This window comes from Triticum aestivum, chromosome 1D (assembly GCF_018294505.1).
Source record: "Triticum aestivum cultivar Chinese Spring chromosome 1D, IWGSC CS RefSeq v2.1, whole genome shotgun sequence".
In the NCBI taxonomy this organism is placed as follows: domain Eukaryota; kingdom Viridiplantae; phylum Streptophyta; class Magnoliopsida; order Poales; family Poaceae; genus Triticum; species Triticum aestivum.
In genome coordinates, this window is record NC_057796.1 from 359,469,600 (window position 1) to 359,483,110 (window position 13,511).

The window sequence follows — 13,511 nt, forward strand, 5'->3', positions numbered from 1 at the left end:
CATAGGGATATCGGTTGTAGGGAATTGCAAAAGCAACGGGAACAAGGTCTTGAGTGAACACTGGAGAGTATCTTCCGAATCTTCTGGTGTAGTCGGCGATCATCTAGACTGAAAGGCTCTCTGGGAGAAAGTATTATCGAGAACCTAGAGTCAGAGTTAGTAAAATCGTTTAACCCGAATAGAAGAGATGTCAGAGTCCCAGAGTATAGGTCGAGGAATAAAATATCCTACTACCACCCAATGGCGACGTGGGCCCGTAAGGCACACAACCATGTTAGTAAAAGTTTTAGCAATGACTAGACTCGACTTCGGCCAAGGAGTGTGGAAGGGGGATTCCTACAGGCAGTCGGCTCTAATACCAACTTGTGACACCCCCGATTCAACCGTACACTAATCATGCACGCAAACGTGTACGATCAAAATCAGAGACTCACGGGAAGATATCACAACACAACTCTAAAAACATAAATAAGTCATACAAGCATCATAATACAAGCCAGGGGCCTCGAGGGATTGAATACAAGTGCTCGATCATAGACGAGTCAGCGGAAGCAACAATATCTGAGTACAGACATAAGTTTAACAAGTTTGCCTTAAGAAGGCTAGCACAAACTGGGATACATATCGAAAGAGGCACATGCCTCCTGCCTGGGATCCTCCTAAACTACTCCTGGTCGTCGTCGACCTGAACGTAGTAGTAGGCACCCTCGGTGTAGTAGGGGTCGTCGTCGACGGTGGCGTCTGGCTCCTGGGCTCCAACATCTGGTTGCGACGCCCGAGAAGAAGAGGAAAATGAGGAAAAGAGGGAGCAAAGCAACCGTGAGTACTCATCCAAAGTACTCGCAAGCAAGGATCTACACTACATATGCATGGGTATCTGTGTAAAGGGGCAATATCAGTGGACTGAACTGCAGAATGCCAGAATAAGAGGGGGATAGCTAGTCCCGTCGAAGACTACGCTTCTGGCAGCCTCCATCTCGCAGCATGTAGAAGAGAGTAGATGGTAAGTTCACCAAGTATCACCGCATAGCATAATCCTACCCGGCGATCCTCTCCTCGCCGCCCTGTTAGAGAGCGATCACCGGGTTGTATCTGGCACTTGAAATGGTGTATTTTACTAAGTATCCGGTTCTAGTTGTCATAAGGTCAAGGTACAACTCCGGGTCGTCCTTTTACCGAGGGACACGGCTATTCGAATAGATAAACTTCCCTGCAGGGGTGCACCACATAACCCAACACGCTCGATCCCTCTGGCCGGACACACTTTCCTGGGTCATGCCCGGCCTCGGAAGATCAACACGTCGCAGCCCTACCTAGGCACAACAGAGAGGTCAGCACGCCTGTCTAAATCCTATGCGTGCAGGGGTCTGGGCCCATCGCCCATTGCACACCTGCATGCTGCGAACGCGACCGGTGAGCAGACCTAGCAACCTCCATTACAAAGGAAGTTGCGCTACGCGGTCCAACCCGACGCACGCCGCTCAGTCGCTGACGTCAAGAAGGCTTTGGCTGATACCATGACGTCGAGTGCCCATAACTGTTCCCGCGTAGTTGGTTAGTGCGTATAGGCCATTGGCCAGACTCAGATCAAATACTAAGATCTCGTTAAGCGTGTTATTTTGAAGTAACCACGGATGCCGACCAGGACCAGGCCCACCTATCTCCTAGGTGGTCGCAACCTGTCCTGTCGCTCCGCCACAAAGTAACCATCAGGAGGCTGTCGAGAACCCAGGCCCACCACTACCTGGGTGGAACCACCTGCCCCTTCAGCCCCCATCTCTGAATCATCAACATAAGTATGTAATAGTATAGTATATACTCATGATCACCTCCCGAGTGATCACGGCCCAGTAGTATAGCATGGCAGACGGACAAGAGTGTAGGTCCACTGATGTAGTACTAGCAACCTATACTAAGCATTAGGATAGCAGGTAAAGGTATCAACAATTGTGGCAACAATGACAGGCTATGCAGCAGAATAGGATTACCGAAAGCAGTAACATGTTACACTACTCTAATGCAAGCAGTAGAGAGAAGGAATAGGCGATGTCTGGTGATCAAAGGGGGGCTTGCCTGCTTGCTCTAGCAAGAAGGAGGGGTCGTCAACACCGTAGTCGTACTGGGTAGCAGCGGCGTCGGTCTCGGTGTCTAGCGAGAGAAGAGGGGGAAGAAACAATAAATATAATGCAAACATATGCATGATGATGCATGCCATGACAATGAGCGGTGCTAGGTGGGCTCTAACGCTGCAGTAGGTGATACCGGCGAAGGGGGGAAACATCCGGGAAAGTATCATCGGTGTTTCACGTTTTCGGATAGACGGACCGGAGGGGGAAAGTTGCATGTTCGCTATGCTAGGGACGTGTGGCTGGCGAACGGACTGCGTATTCGGATTCGTCTCGTCGTTCTGAGCAACTTTCATGTACAAAGTATTTTCATCTGTGTTACGGATTATTTTATATTAATTTTCAAAGTTGTAACCAATTTTCTAGAATTAACAATTTAATTTAATTCATGCGTCAGCATGACAAACTGACATGTGGGTCCGCATGTCATAGGCTGTTTAGTTAGCAGGGTAATTAAACAGAGTTAATTAGTTTACCTAATGATTAGGTTGATCTAAACAGAATTAATTAAGTTATTTATTTATTGATATTTTTTTTATAAAAACGTTCTGGGGCGGGGCCCCTTTGCCATAGGCCCATAGGGGCCATATCGGGTTCGGGCGTTCGGGTGCGGGCGTGCACACGTGGCTACCAGAGGAGGGAACTCCGGCCAGGCGGGAAAAGGGTGCGGCCATGGCGGATGCGTGCAGTGAGCAGCGGGGGCGCGCGGCGGCTGGAGTGGTGGTGCGGCCGGGCCGGTGCGGTTGAGGGAGCAGCGGGACGGCACGGGGCGGCGGCGGGCGAAAGCAGCGGGGAGCAGGGTAGCAACGGCAGTCGCCTCAGCGCGCGGTGGCTCCGGCAGCTGGCAGCAGGCGGCAGCGCAGCAGCGGGGAGTGCACAAGGGCGGCCTCGGGTAGGCGAGCTGCCGCAGCGCGCGAGGCCGCGGGGAAGCGGCGGCAAGAGGAGCAGCAGGGGAGCCGGCTGTTGGGGAACGTAGTAATTTCAAAAAAAATCCTACGCACACGCAAGATCATGGTGATGCATAGCAACAAGAGGGGAGAGTGTTGTCCACGTACCCTCGTAGACCGTAAGCGGAAGCGTTATGACAACGCGGTTGATGTAGTCGTACGTCTTTACGATTGACCGATCCTAGTACCGAAAGTATGGCACCTCCGCAATCTGCACACGTTCGGCTCGGTGACGTCCCACGAACTCACGATCCAGCAGAGTGTCGGGGGAGAGCTTCGTCAGCACGATGGCGTGATGACGGTGATGAGGAAGCTACCGGCGCAGGGCTTCGCCTAAGCACTGCAACGATATGACTGATGTGGATTATGGTGGAGGGGGCACCGCACACGGCTAAGAGATCAATGATCAACTTGTGTGTCTATGAGGTGTCCCCCTCCCCCGTATATAAAGGAGTGGAGGAGGGGAGGGCCGGCCCTCCTATGGTGCGCCCCATGGGGAGTCCTACTCCCATCGGGAGTAGGATTCCCCCCTTCCGTAGTTGGACTAGGAGTGGAAGGAAGGGGAGAGAGGGGAAGGAAAGGGGGGGAGCCCCCACCCAATTCGGATTGGGCTTGGGGGGCCCCTCTTAGGCCTCCCTCTCTTCTCTCCCACTATGGCCCAATAAGGCCCATATACCTCCCGGGGGTTCCGGTAACCTCCCGGTGCTCCGGTATATGCCCGAACTCACCCGGAACCATTCCGACGTCCAAACATAGTCATCCAATATATCGATCTTTATGTCTCGACCATTTCGAGACTCCTCGTCATGTCCGTGATCATATCTGGGACTCCGAACTACCTTCGGTACATCAAAACACATAAACTCATAATACCGATCGTCACCGAACGTTAAGCGTGCGGACCCTACGGGTTCGAGAACTATGTAGACATGACCGAGACTCATCTCCGGTCAATAACCAATAGCGGAACCTGAATGCTCATATTGGTTCCTACATATTCTACGAAGATCTTTATCGGTCAAACCTCATAACAACATACGTTGTTCCCTTTGTCATCGGTATGTTACTTGCCCGAGATTCGATCGTCGGTATCCAAATACCTAGTTCAATCTCGTTACCGTTAAGTCTCTTTACTCGTTCCGTAATGCATCATCCCGCAACTAACTCATTAGTCACATTGCTTGCAAGGCTTATAGTGATGTGCATTACCGAGAGGGCCCAGAGATACCGTTCCGACAATCGGAGTGACAAATCCTAATCTCGATCTATGCCAACTCAACAAGTACCATCGGAGACACCTGTAGAGCACCTTTATAATCACCCAGTTACGTTGTGACGTTTGGTAGCACACAAAGTGTTCCTCCAGTATTCGTGAGTTGCATAATCTCATAGTCATAGGAACATGTATAAGTCATGAAGAAAGCAATAGCAACATACTAAACGATCAAGTGCTAAGCTAACGGAACGGGTCAAGTCAATCTCATCATTCTCTAATGATGTGATCCCGTTAATCAAATGACAACTCATGTCTATGGCTAGGAAACTTAACCATCATTGATTCAACGAGCTATTCAAGTTGAGGCATACTAGTGACACTCTGTTTGTCTATGTATTCACACATGCACTAAGTTTCTGGTTAATACAATTCTAGCATGAATAATAAACATTTATCATGATCTAAGGAAATATAAATAACAACTTTATTATTGCCTCTAGGGCATATTTCCTTCACCGGCCACGGTGGGCGCGCACGGGGCGGGGCGCGTGCGAGGCACGACCATGCTGGGCGCACGCGGGGCGCCGGTCCAGTCGCGGCGCGGGGAGGAGGCCGCATCCCCGGGGCTGCAGCGGGCGTGGGACGACGGCGCGTGAGCGCATGCATGCGAGGGAGAAAGGAGGAGAGGGGGAGCTCACGGGGGCCATAGAGATTTTGGCAGCGGGGCGTGGGGAGTCCGGCGAGGTGGCGGTCCGGCGAGTCGGCGGCGCGGGCTCGTGGATGCCGTTCGAGGAGGAGGACGGGGACGGCCGGACGACGGGAAGACGAGCGGCTGCGGCGAGGGGCGGCTCCGGCGTCGGCGTCGAGCGGCGGGGGCGCGTCGGGCTCGGGCGCGACCGTGGGTTCGTTCCCCCGATCCCGATTTGGATCGGGGAGGAGGAGGCGAACGTGGGGGGGGGGAGTGGGGCGACGGGGGTTAGGGTTTGGGGGCGTGAGGGGATAAGGGAGTGGGGTGGGCTGGCCGGTTGGGCCTTTGCCCAGTTGGGCTGGTGGCCTGCTGGGCCGGAGCCCAGTGAGGTGGGGGTTTTGCTTTTCTTTTTTACTTTGTTAGTTTTGTTTTCCGTTTTTGTTCTTTTCCTTTTTATTTATTTCTTTTTCTGTTTTAATTCATTGTAAAATATTTAGGCATCCGATAAAAGTGTGGTTCCTTCACCATAAATACCTAAGCATTAATTGGCTCACTCCGAACATGTTAGTTTTAATGTTTGAAAATATTTGATGTTTGACAAAAATTCAAATTTGAATTTAAACAGTTTTGATCCAACACGAGATTAGCAACAGTAATCGAGGTGACGTGGCATCATTAGCAGTTGTTTACTGTAGCTTGATTATCCGGGCGTCACACCGTCCCACTCACACGAGCGTAGTGTTAAAAATAAGACAGGAAATGGAGAAGCAGACATCGTTCCCTAGTCTCCAGGCAAATCACGGGTGGTGCTAGCCACTCTGCACAGGTCCCTCTCGTGGTAAGTTGTAGGAGTGTGTCCTACTTGGGGCTATTGGAGCTGTTTTTCTCTCTCTCTTTTTCTTTTTCTATTCTCATTTTTTTCATTCTTTCTTGCATTATGTTTCTTTTGTTTATTTTACTTCTTTTTCGGTTTTCTTTGTTTTTATGGTTATTATTCCAAATTTTTTGTACATGTCAACAAATTTTTTCTAACACACGTTTAACATTTTTCTAATACAAATTAAACATTTTTAATGCAAGCTCAACACTTTTCTATACACGTTTAAAAAAAATCAAATTCAAGTTTAGCATTTTCTAAATACACGGTCAACATTTTTTCTATGCATTTTAAACATTTTTAAATGCTTGATTAACAGTTTTTAAATAAAAAGATTAACATTTTTTTAATACATTGTCAACATTTTTTTACATATTCAACATTTTTCAAATGCTTGATTAATATTTTTCAAACACTTGTGCAACATTTTTTTAAATGCTTGTTTAACATTTTTATATACATGATCAAAAAAATTAATCATTTTTTATACATGGTCAACATTTATTTTATACACATTTAACATTTTGCAAATCCTTGATTAAGATTTTTCAAATACTTATTCAACATTTTTTACAAATGCTTGATTAACATTTTTATATACATGATAAAAATATTTCATCATTTTTTAATACATGGTCAACATTTTTTCCATACACATTTAACATTATCATTTCCCAAATGCTTGATTGACATTTTTTAAATACTAGTTCAACCTTTTTTTTAAATTTTGATTAACATTTTCATATATATGATAAAAATCATCATTTTTTAAGACATGATCATCAATTTTCTATACACATTCAACATTTTCCAAATGTTTGTTCAACATTTTTCAAATACTTGGGGAATATTTTTCAAATGTGTTTTGTAGGGTGTCTTTTGTAATATATATATATATATATATATATATATATATATATATATATATATAATAAAGCAAAAAAGAGAAAAGAAAACATAAAAAAAAGGCCATGGCTGAAGGCGAGATTAGGGGCGCCCTTTTACTACTACTGTACTGTGCCCAGCAAGCCGTTTATTAGGAGAGTTACGGGGGGTTTACGGGCCTGGGCACCCAGCCCACCAGTTAAAATCAGGGGGGCGCGATTAATTAGGAGAAGGAGATTAATTAGACGAATTAAAACAGGACAACTCAGCAGGTCCGTAAAGTCTGTGAGGTGGGAGTCCGTGTGTGTAGCATTTTTGCCCGTTGGGCGTTGGCCCATACCCACAGAACCGCAAAACCATACTCCTTTGACAAATCACAGGCACGGCACGCTGCACCTCGCCAGCTGCTGTCGGCCATGGCTCGCGTAGCCTCGAGCACGCGCCCCAACAGAGCCCCATTTACTCTCTCCATCTCCATGGCAGCAATGGCAGGAGCCGCATTTACTCTTTCCCTCATCCACCCACCAACCACCCCAAAACCCTCTCCCCTCTATATACGACGCTCCTCTTCTCCCACACTGCGCATCCTGCTTTCTGCCTAGCTCTGTCTTGCATGCCTCACACCTAGGCACCTATATCTACCTAGCCAAGCTTGGAACTCCAAGTCGGTCCAATGGCGGCCCCCTCCACGTCCACGGCGACGGTGCTCCTCCTGGTGCTCCTCGCGTGCGGCGGCGCCACGGCGCAGGTGTTCCCGCGGCCGCTGTTCCCGCGCGCGCCGTGGAACTTCACGTTCCCGAACGGGCCCGGCGACGCAGCAGGGGCCAGCGGCACCGGCGCGACGGGCGGCGGCGGCGGCGGGCCGTCGGTGCCGGCCATGTTCGTGTTCGGCGACTCCCTGACGGACAACGGCAACAACAACGACCTCACGTCGCTGGCCAAGGCCAACTACCTGCCCTACGGCATCGACTTCGCCGGCGGGCCGACCGGCCGCTTCTCCAACGGCTACACCATGGTCGACGCCATAGGTACGTGCGTTGCTCTTGCTCCACGCGTGCTTCGTTGCGCTGCATGCATGCTCTCCTGGCCATTTTCCTTTCCTATTAGCTACTAAGTACTTCTTGAGTTCTTCAGAGCAAGTTTTAGTGTTCTCATCAGAAAAACAAATCATAAAAATGCCGCCGGTAGTATATGATGTGTTATTTTCACATATAAATCGAGCCATTTTGTTGCCTGCAGAAATAGCAAATCAGCTGGCAAAGTGGTACAGTGCCTCTTTTGAGTAGAAATTGCTAATTCTAGTACATCCTAGAATGAGCTAGTGATATTGCAAATAATGCAATGAGGATAGAGCGTCAGGAAACCCGTGATCTAGTGCACGCATGGTACACCACACTGCACGGCTGTTTTTCTGTCATTCTCATAGTAATTTCCATGTTGGACTTGTTTACAGAAAAGGAATATACATGGCCCTTTGATGTGTTTTAGTCTTTTTATATACACAAGCACATGAAGTGGGCTTAGTCTATCTGTTCCTAGAAGAATGTTTTACAAATCACAAGGAAGTCGTTATCACTAGCTTAGATTGTTTGTTTTTTTCGAAAAGGAGCTTAGATTGGTATGTGTCGACCATATTTTATTATTATTAAATCATCATCATTATTTCTGTTTAAAATCTATCTATGCAAGTACTACTACTTGTTAACTCCAAAAAAAAAGAACTACTACCTCCTTTCTCGTTTATAAGTCTTGCGCGTATCCCTCGATATATAATTTGACCAACATAAGATGAGCTGTATAGTCTAAACATTGTACCATTAGAAAGTATAGGATTTGAAGTTAACTTACTATAAAGGCAAGATCCTCAGTTAATTAAAGATTCTAGCTGGTTTAATGGAATTGGATATGCTCATATGCATATGCAGGTACATTCCTCAGGGTTTCTATATCTACATGTACTCAGTCCATAATTATTGACTGGCTAGAATTTCATTGTGTCAAATGTTAGGCTAGGTTGCTTCTCCTTTTCTTACCCCTTGAAGAAGCAATGCAATTATTACTGTTTTTCATATATGCAAGTGTGAGTTCCACACTGAAAGCCTACATGCATGTACTACTCCAATGGAAATCCACACTTGAGTACTACTGTTTAGGGGAATCCGAGCAAATCATGCAATGCATAGTGCATGCATGGTCCTTGCAAACAAAATCTAAATTGATTAGTTCAACCGTAATCTCAGTACATAAGCACTGAGATCCCACTAGCATAGTACTAGCATAGCTTGAAGCCTAGTACCAGTACTGACTGTAATAACTACTGACCGGCCTCCTCCATGTGCTCATTCAAGTGCATGAGAGAGAGAGAGAGAGAGAGAGAGAGAGAGAGAGAGAGAGAGAGAGAGAGCAAGTGAGGAGTGAAAAGAGAGCGAGACACTCCACACCAGTGCTGCTGGTAATAGTGTAGCACAGCGGTACTCGATTTCCTCCGGGATCATAATGCCGTCCCATTGATTCAACACATACAGTGCACATGACGCGATGAGTTCGGCCAGTCAAAACCTGTACCACTACCACTATGGTGGCGTCGTCAATGTTTCCATGTGACCCTGGCCAGGGCCAGGGCCTGGATACGACGCCGTGTATACGGTGATAAATTAAGTGCACAGGTTCGTCGGGCCCCGCCAATAATTCACCACAAAACTAACCAGGGGTTGCAACTGTAACAAATCTTAGTTCATGCACAGTGCGACCGTGATTACTTACCGCAAAACAGTACTAATTCAACACAAAGTTTTTTTGAAACGGAATTCACCACAAAGTTAACTACGTCGTGTTTGTGCATGCATGCATGCAGCTGAGCTTCTGGGGCTGCCCCTGCTGCCCTCGAACAACGAGGCCTCCAACGCCGACAGCGACGCCGGCGCGCTGCAGGGCGTGAACTACGCCTCCGCCGCCGCCGGGATCCTGGACAACACGGGCCAGAACTTCGTGGGGCGCATTCCGTTCAACCAGCAGATCAAGAACTTCCAGACGACGCTGAACCAGATCAAGGGGAAGCTGGGCGCCGGCAAGCTGGCCTCCTCCCTGGGCCGCAGCATCTTCTACGTGGGCATGGGCAGCAACGACTACCTCAACAACTACCTGATGCCCAACTACAACACCCGCAACGAGTACAACGGCGACCAGTACTCCACGCTCCTCGTGCAGCACTACACCAAGCAGCTCACCGTAAGCCATGCATGGATTCTTTTTAGTAGTAGTAAGTTGCATCGTCTCTGAAGACCATGAACATGCATGCATGGACGCAGAGCCTGTACAACCTGGGGGCCCGGAGGTTCGTGATCGCGGGGGTGGGGTCGATGGCGTGCATCCCCAACATGCGCGCGCGGAACCCGACCAACATGTGCTCGCCGGACGTGGACGAGCTCATCGCGCCCTTCAACAGCAAGGTGAAGGGCATGGTGGACAGCCTGAACGCCAACCTCCCGCGCGCCAAGCTCATCTACATCGACAACTTCGAGATGATCTCCGAGGTGCTCCGGAGCCCCTTTAACTACGGCTTCAGCGTGGTGGACCGCGGGTGCTGCGGGATCGGCCGGAACCGCGGGGTCATCACCTGCCTGCCCTTCCTCCGCCCCTGCCCCAACCGCAACACCTACATCTTCTGGGACGCCTTCCACCCCACCGAGAGGGTCAACGTGCTCCTCGGCAAGGCCGCATACTCCGGCGGCACCGACCTCGCTTACCCCATGAACATCCAGCAGCTCGCCGCGTGGCAGCCGTAGGATCGAGTTTCTTTGAGTGAGGAACTAAGTATCTACTAGCTAGCTAGCTACGTGACAGTGTTTCTTCTGTGAGTGATTAGGTCTGGAGTACCGTGTGTTCAGTTCAGTGTGTCTGTTTTGATCCGTCAGTCATATGAGTGTGTAAGGATCGTTCAATGGTGTTGTGGCTGTCGTCAATCTAATGATAAATTAAGTAATTACATTAGTAATTATGAGCACCTCTAGTGCCACGGTGTTTGATTGAGATCTTTTTTATCTTCTTTGCGACCGTACTTACGTGTAAATGCACACAGGCTAAAGCCACTGAACTAAGATTTAGATGGAGGCAATCTAGTTACGCCGAGACGCGCGTACCGCGTACAGACTGCAAGACAAACTCAATGCTGAATTGCTGGGAAAATATCTAGTGCTACCAAGCCTTAGGTGCTCCCATGATACGGGCTTATGGGCCGTCGGATTTTCATATTGGACGGCTCTCAATTGTTTCGCAACACTTGCAAAAAAGCCTTCAAAAAGTCCAAAATTTGCGCATAGGTCTAGCAGATCCAACATCTCCCGAATGCCGTTCGATCTAAGAATCCGACGGCCCAGATGTCCGTATCATAGTAGCATTTATGCATTGGGAGCACTAGATACTCTTCCCTGAATTGCTGATGCATTCATCTGCAGTAGCTAGCTCGTGGCCGCGCGGGGGATACGGATTTACGGAGCCGACGCGCGTGCATGGCTTGGTTTTATATCGCCACAGGAAACGGCGCAGAGCTTTTAATCGCTGCCGCCGTGTCTACAGTAGCTCCGCGGCATCGTCGCGGTGAATTTGCTACGAACGGTGCTTGGGTTTTTCTATTTGCTCTCTGCGGAGGCCACAGGCGGTACTGTGGTTCTCTTGGTACTTGGTGAAACGGGAGCAATCGCATGTACGTGCATCTCGATAACTCTTCACTAACGAAGAAATGCTATAAATTCATTTAAAAAAACTGTGGAAAACTATTAATAAGTTAGTAACTTAAAATATAACAGAAGCAGCCCCCGTAGCTCAGTTGGTTAGAGCGTTGGTCTTATGAGCCGAAGGTCGCGGGTTCGAGCCCCGCCGGGAGCACCTTTTTTTTACACTTTTCCTTTTTTTTCTTCACTTTTCAGCACTTACTTAAAACATCCACATACCTTCTTTTCTTATACGAGAAAGTTAACAGGCATATCAAAGTTTTTTATTTCGTGTGGTCCGCTTTTCTCATATGTCAATCGCCAGTTCTTAGGCCCTCCAGTTTTTGGTTTTCTCGGGATCAATTGTGATCAGTTTTGTCGAGCCACTTTTTTCTGCATTGAAGGATCGATCGCTACATTGTTCAATTTTCTCGGGATTGTCATGGGAAGCAAATTCAGGCCCTTAAACGCCCGCTGACGCGCTCAGGCACTGACCGGTCATGCCTCACATGTTATAGCTTTCACAACCGCGTCTCTCATGTCTGAAAAAAAATCCCAAACCCATGGAATACTGTGTATAAACATGATCAATACGCAGTTCATTGGATCATCATTTCATCGCCGGACAAAAGTACCATAGTTCATAGGAGTTCATCAATGGACAGTGCAAATCCTACAAACTACTTAAAACATAGATTAAACGGGGGAGGGCGGAGGAAATCACCATTTCCTCACCGGCCCCTTCCCCTTCTGGTCATCGGTGTGGCTGTGCCCTCCTCCATGTAGGCGTCGGCAAACGGTGGTGCGTTGTCATCAGAGCTGGAGATGGAGTCGTCCGTCGGGTCGGAGTCCTTGGTGCATGCTTGCCTCGAGAGCCTCCGGATTAGGCGGTCCTGCTCCTTCACATGGCGGGTCGCTTTTGCCTTGGTTGCTGCCTCCTTGTTTGCCTCACGCCCTGACAACTCGATAGCGAGTCGAAGCGCCTTGGCAAGAGTTGATGGAGCGTCATCGTGAAGAAGCCGCTCATCGCACCTCGACGCAAAGTGGCTCGTAGTTGATTTGGACGCGCCAATTTCTGCACTGATTTTACTGGAAATTGGAGGGTCTACGCGTTTATTTGTGGCTAAAAAATATTCAATCTACTATAAAATTTGAAAATTGGAATTAATCTAATGTAAGGAATCTATCTAATCTATGAGCCGATCTAATCACCCCGCAAAAAAGATCCAATCTTGGATCAGATCGGATGTCGCGTCCGAGGGTGAGGAGATTAATCTCCCGGCCTAGAACCGGCGTTGTGAGACTAACCGCTTTAATACCATGTAGAAATTATAAGATGACTGATATGTACGTTGTTGTGTATTGCATTGATCTGACCATCATACGTGGTATATATAAAAGTACATGTGAGGTGGGCGATTTAGAGTAGAGGACAGTACATGACTTGAACATATTCTATCTCTAACTCCTATATCTATTTTAAACCCAATATGTATTTTAACATACCCGTCTGGATCGGTTCATTTCCTCCTTTAACACATGCATAGTGTTGGTCACATAGGACTTTAGAGCATCTACAGTCGGGCTGCCCGCCCAGTCACTGACCAGTCACGAAAAACGGACCTAGACGGGCGCCTCAAACGGGCCTCTAACGCCTGGCTGACCGGCACCCCTTATATCCAGCTCAAATATGGGGCGGATATGGGGGCGTCCGCGTGCGTCCGCCATGTCGGACTGACGTCGGGGCCCAACGCGGAATCCCTCGGAAACAAGATGGTCCGAAGCTCGTCTCCTCTGTCGCACCGATGTCGCCGCTCCGGCGGGCCACGTAGTGCCCAGCCCTGCTATTTAAGGCGACCGCCGGCACCGAAGGTCGCGGGTTGGTTAGAGCGTTGGTCTTATGAGCCGAAGGTCGCGGGTTCGAGCCCCGCCGGGAGCACCTTTTTTTTACACTTTTCCTTTTTTTCTTCACTTTTCAGCACTTACTTAAAACATCCACATACCTTCTTTTCTTATACGAGAAAGTTAACAGGCATATCAAAGTTTTTTATTTCGTGTGGTCC

The 13,511-nt window shown here is 48.5% G+C and overlaps 1 protein-coding gene and 1 non-coding gene across 2 annotated transcripts; both read left to right on the top strand.

Annotated features, from left to right (window-relative positions):
• The first annotated feature begins 7,281 nt into the window (after positions 1 to 7,281).
• LOC123182066 (GDSL esterase/lipase At1g71691) lies at positions 7,282 to 10,733 on the top strand. The gene is made up of 3 exons (XM_044594517.1): positions 7,282 to 7,767; positions 9,594 to 9,967; positions 10,048 to 10,733. The coding sequence occupies exons 1-3, from the start codon at positions 7,413 to 7,415 to the stop codon at positions 10,522 to 10,524; spliced, it is 1,206 nt and encodes a 401-aa protein (XP_044450452.1). The 5' UTR covers positions 7,282 to 7,412; the 3' UTR covers positions 10,525 to 10,733.
• Positions 10,734 to 11,549: 816 nt separating this feature from the next.
• On the top strand, positions 11,550 to 11,623 carry TRNAI-UAU (transfer RNA isoleucine (anticodon UAU)). Its single transcript has one exon. It is a non-coding gene; the product is annotated as a tRNA-Ile (tRNA).
• Positions 11,624 to 13,511: the final 1,888 nt, after the last annotated feature.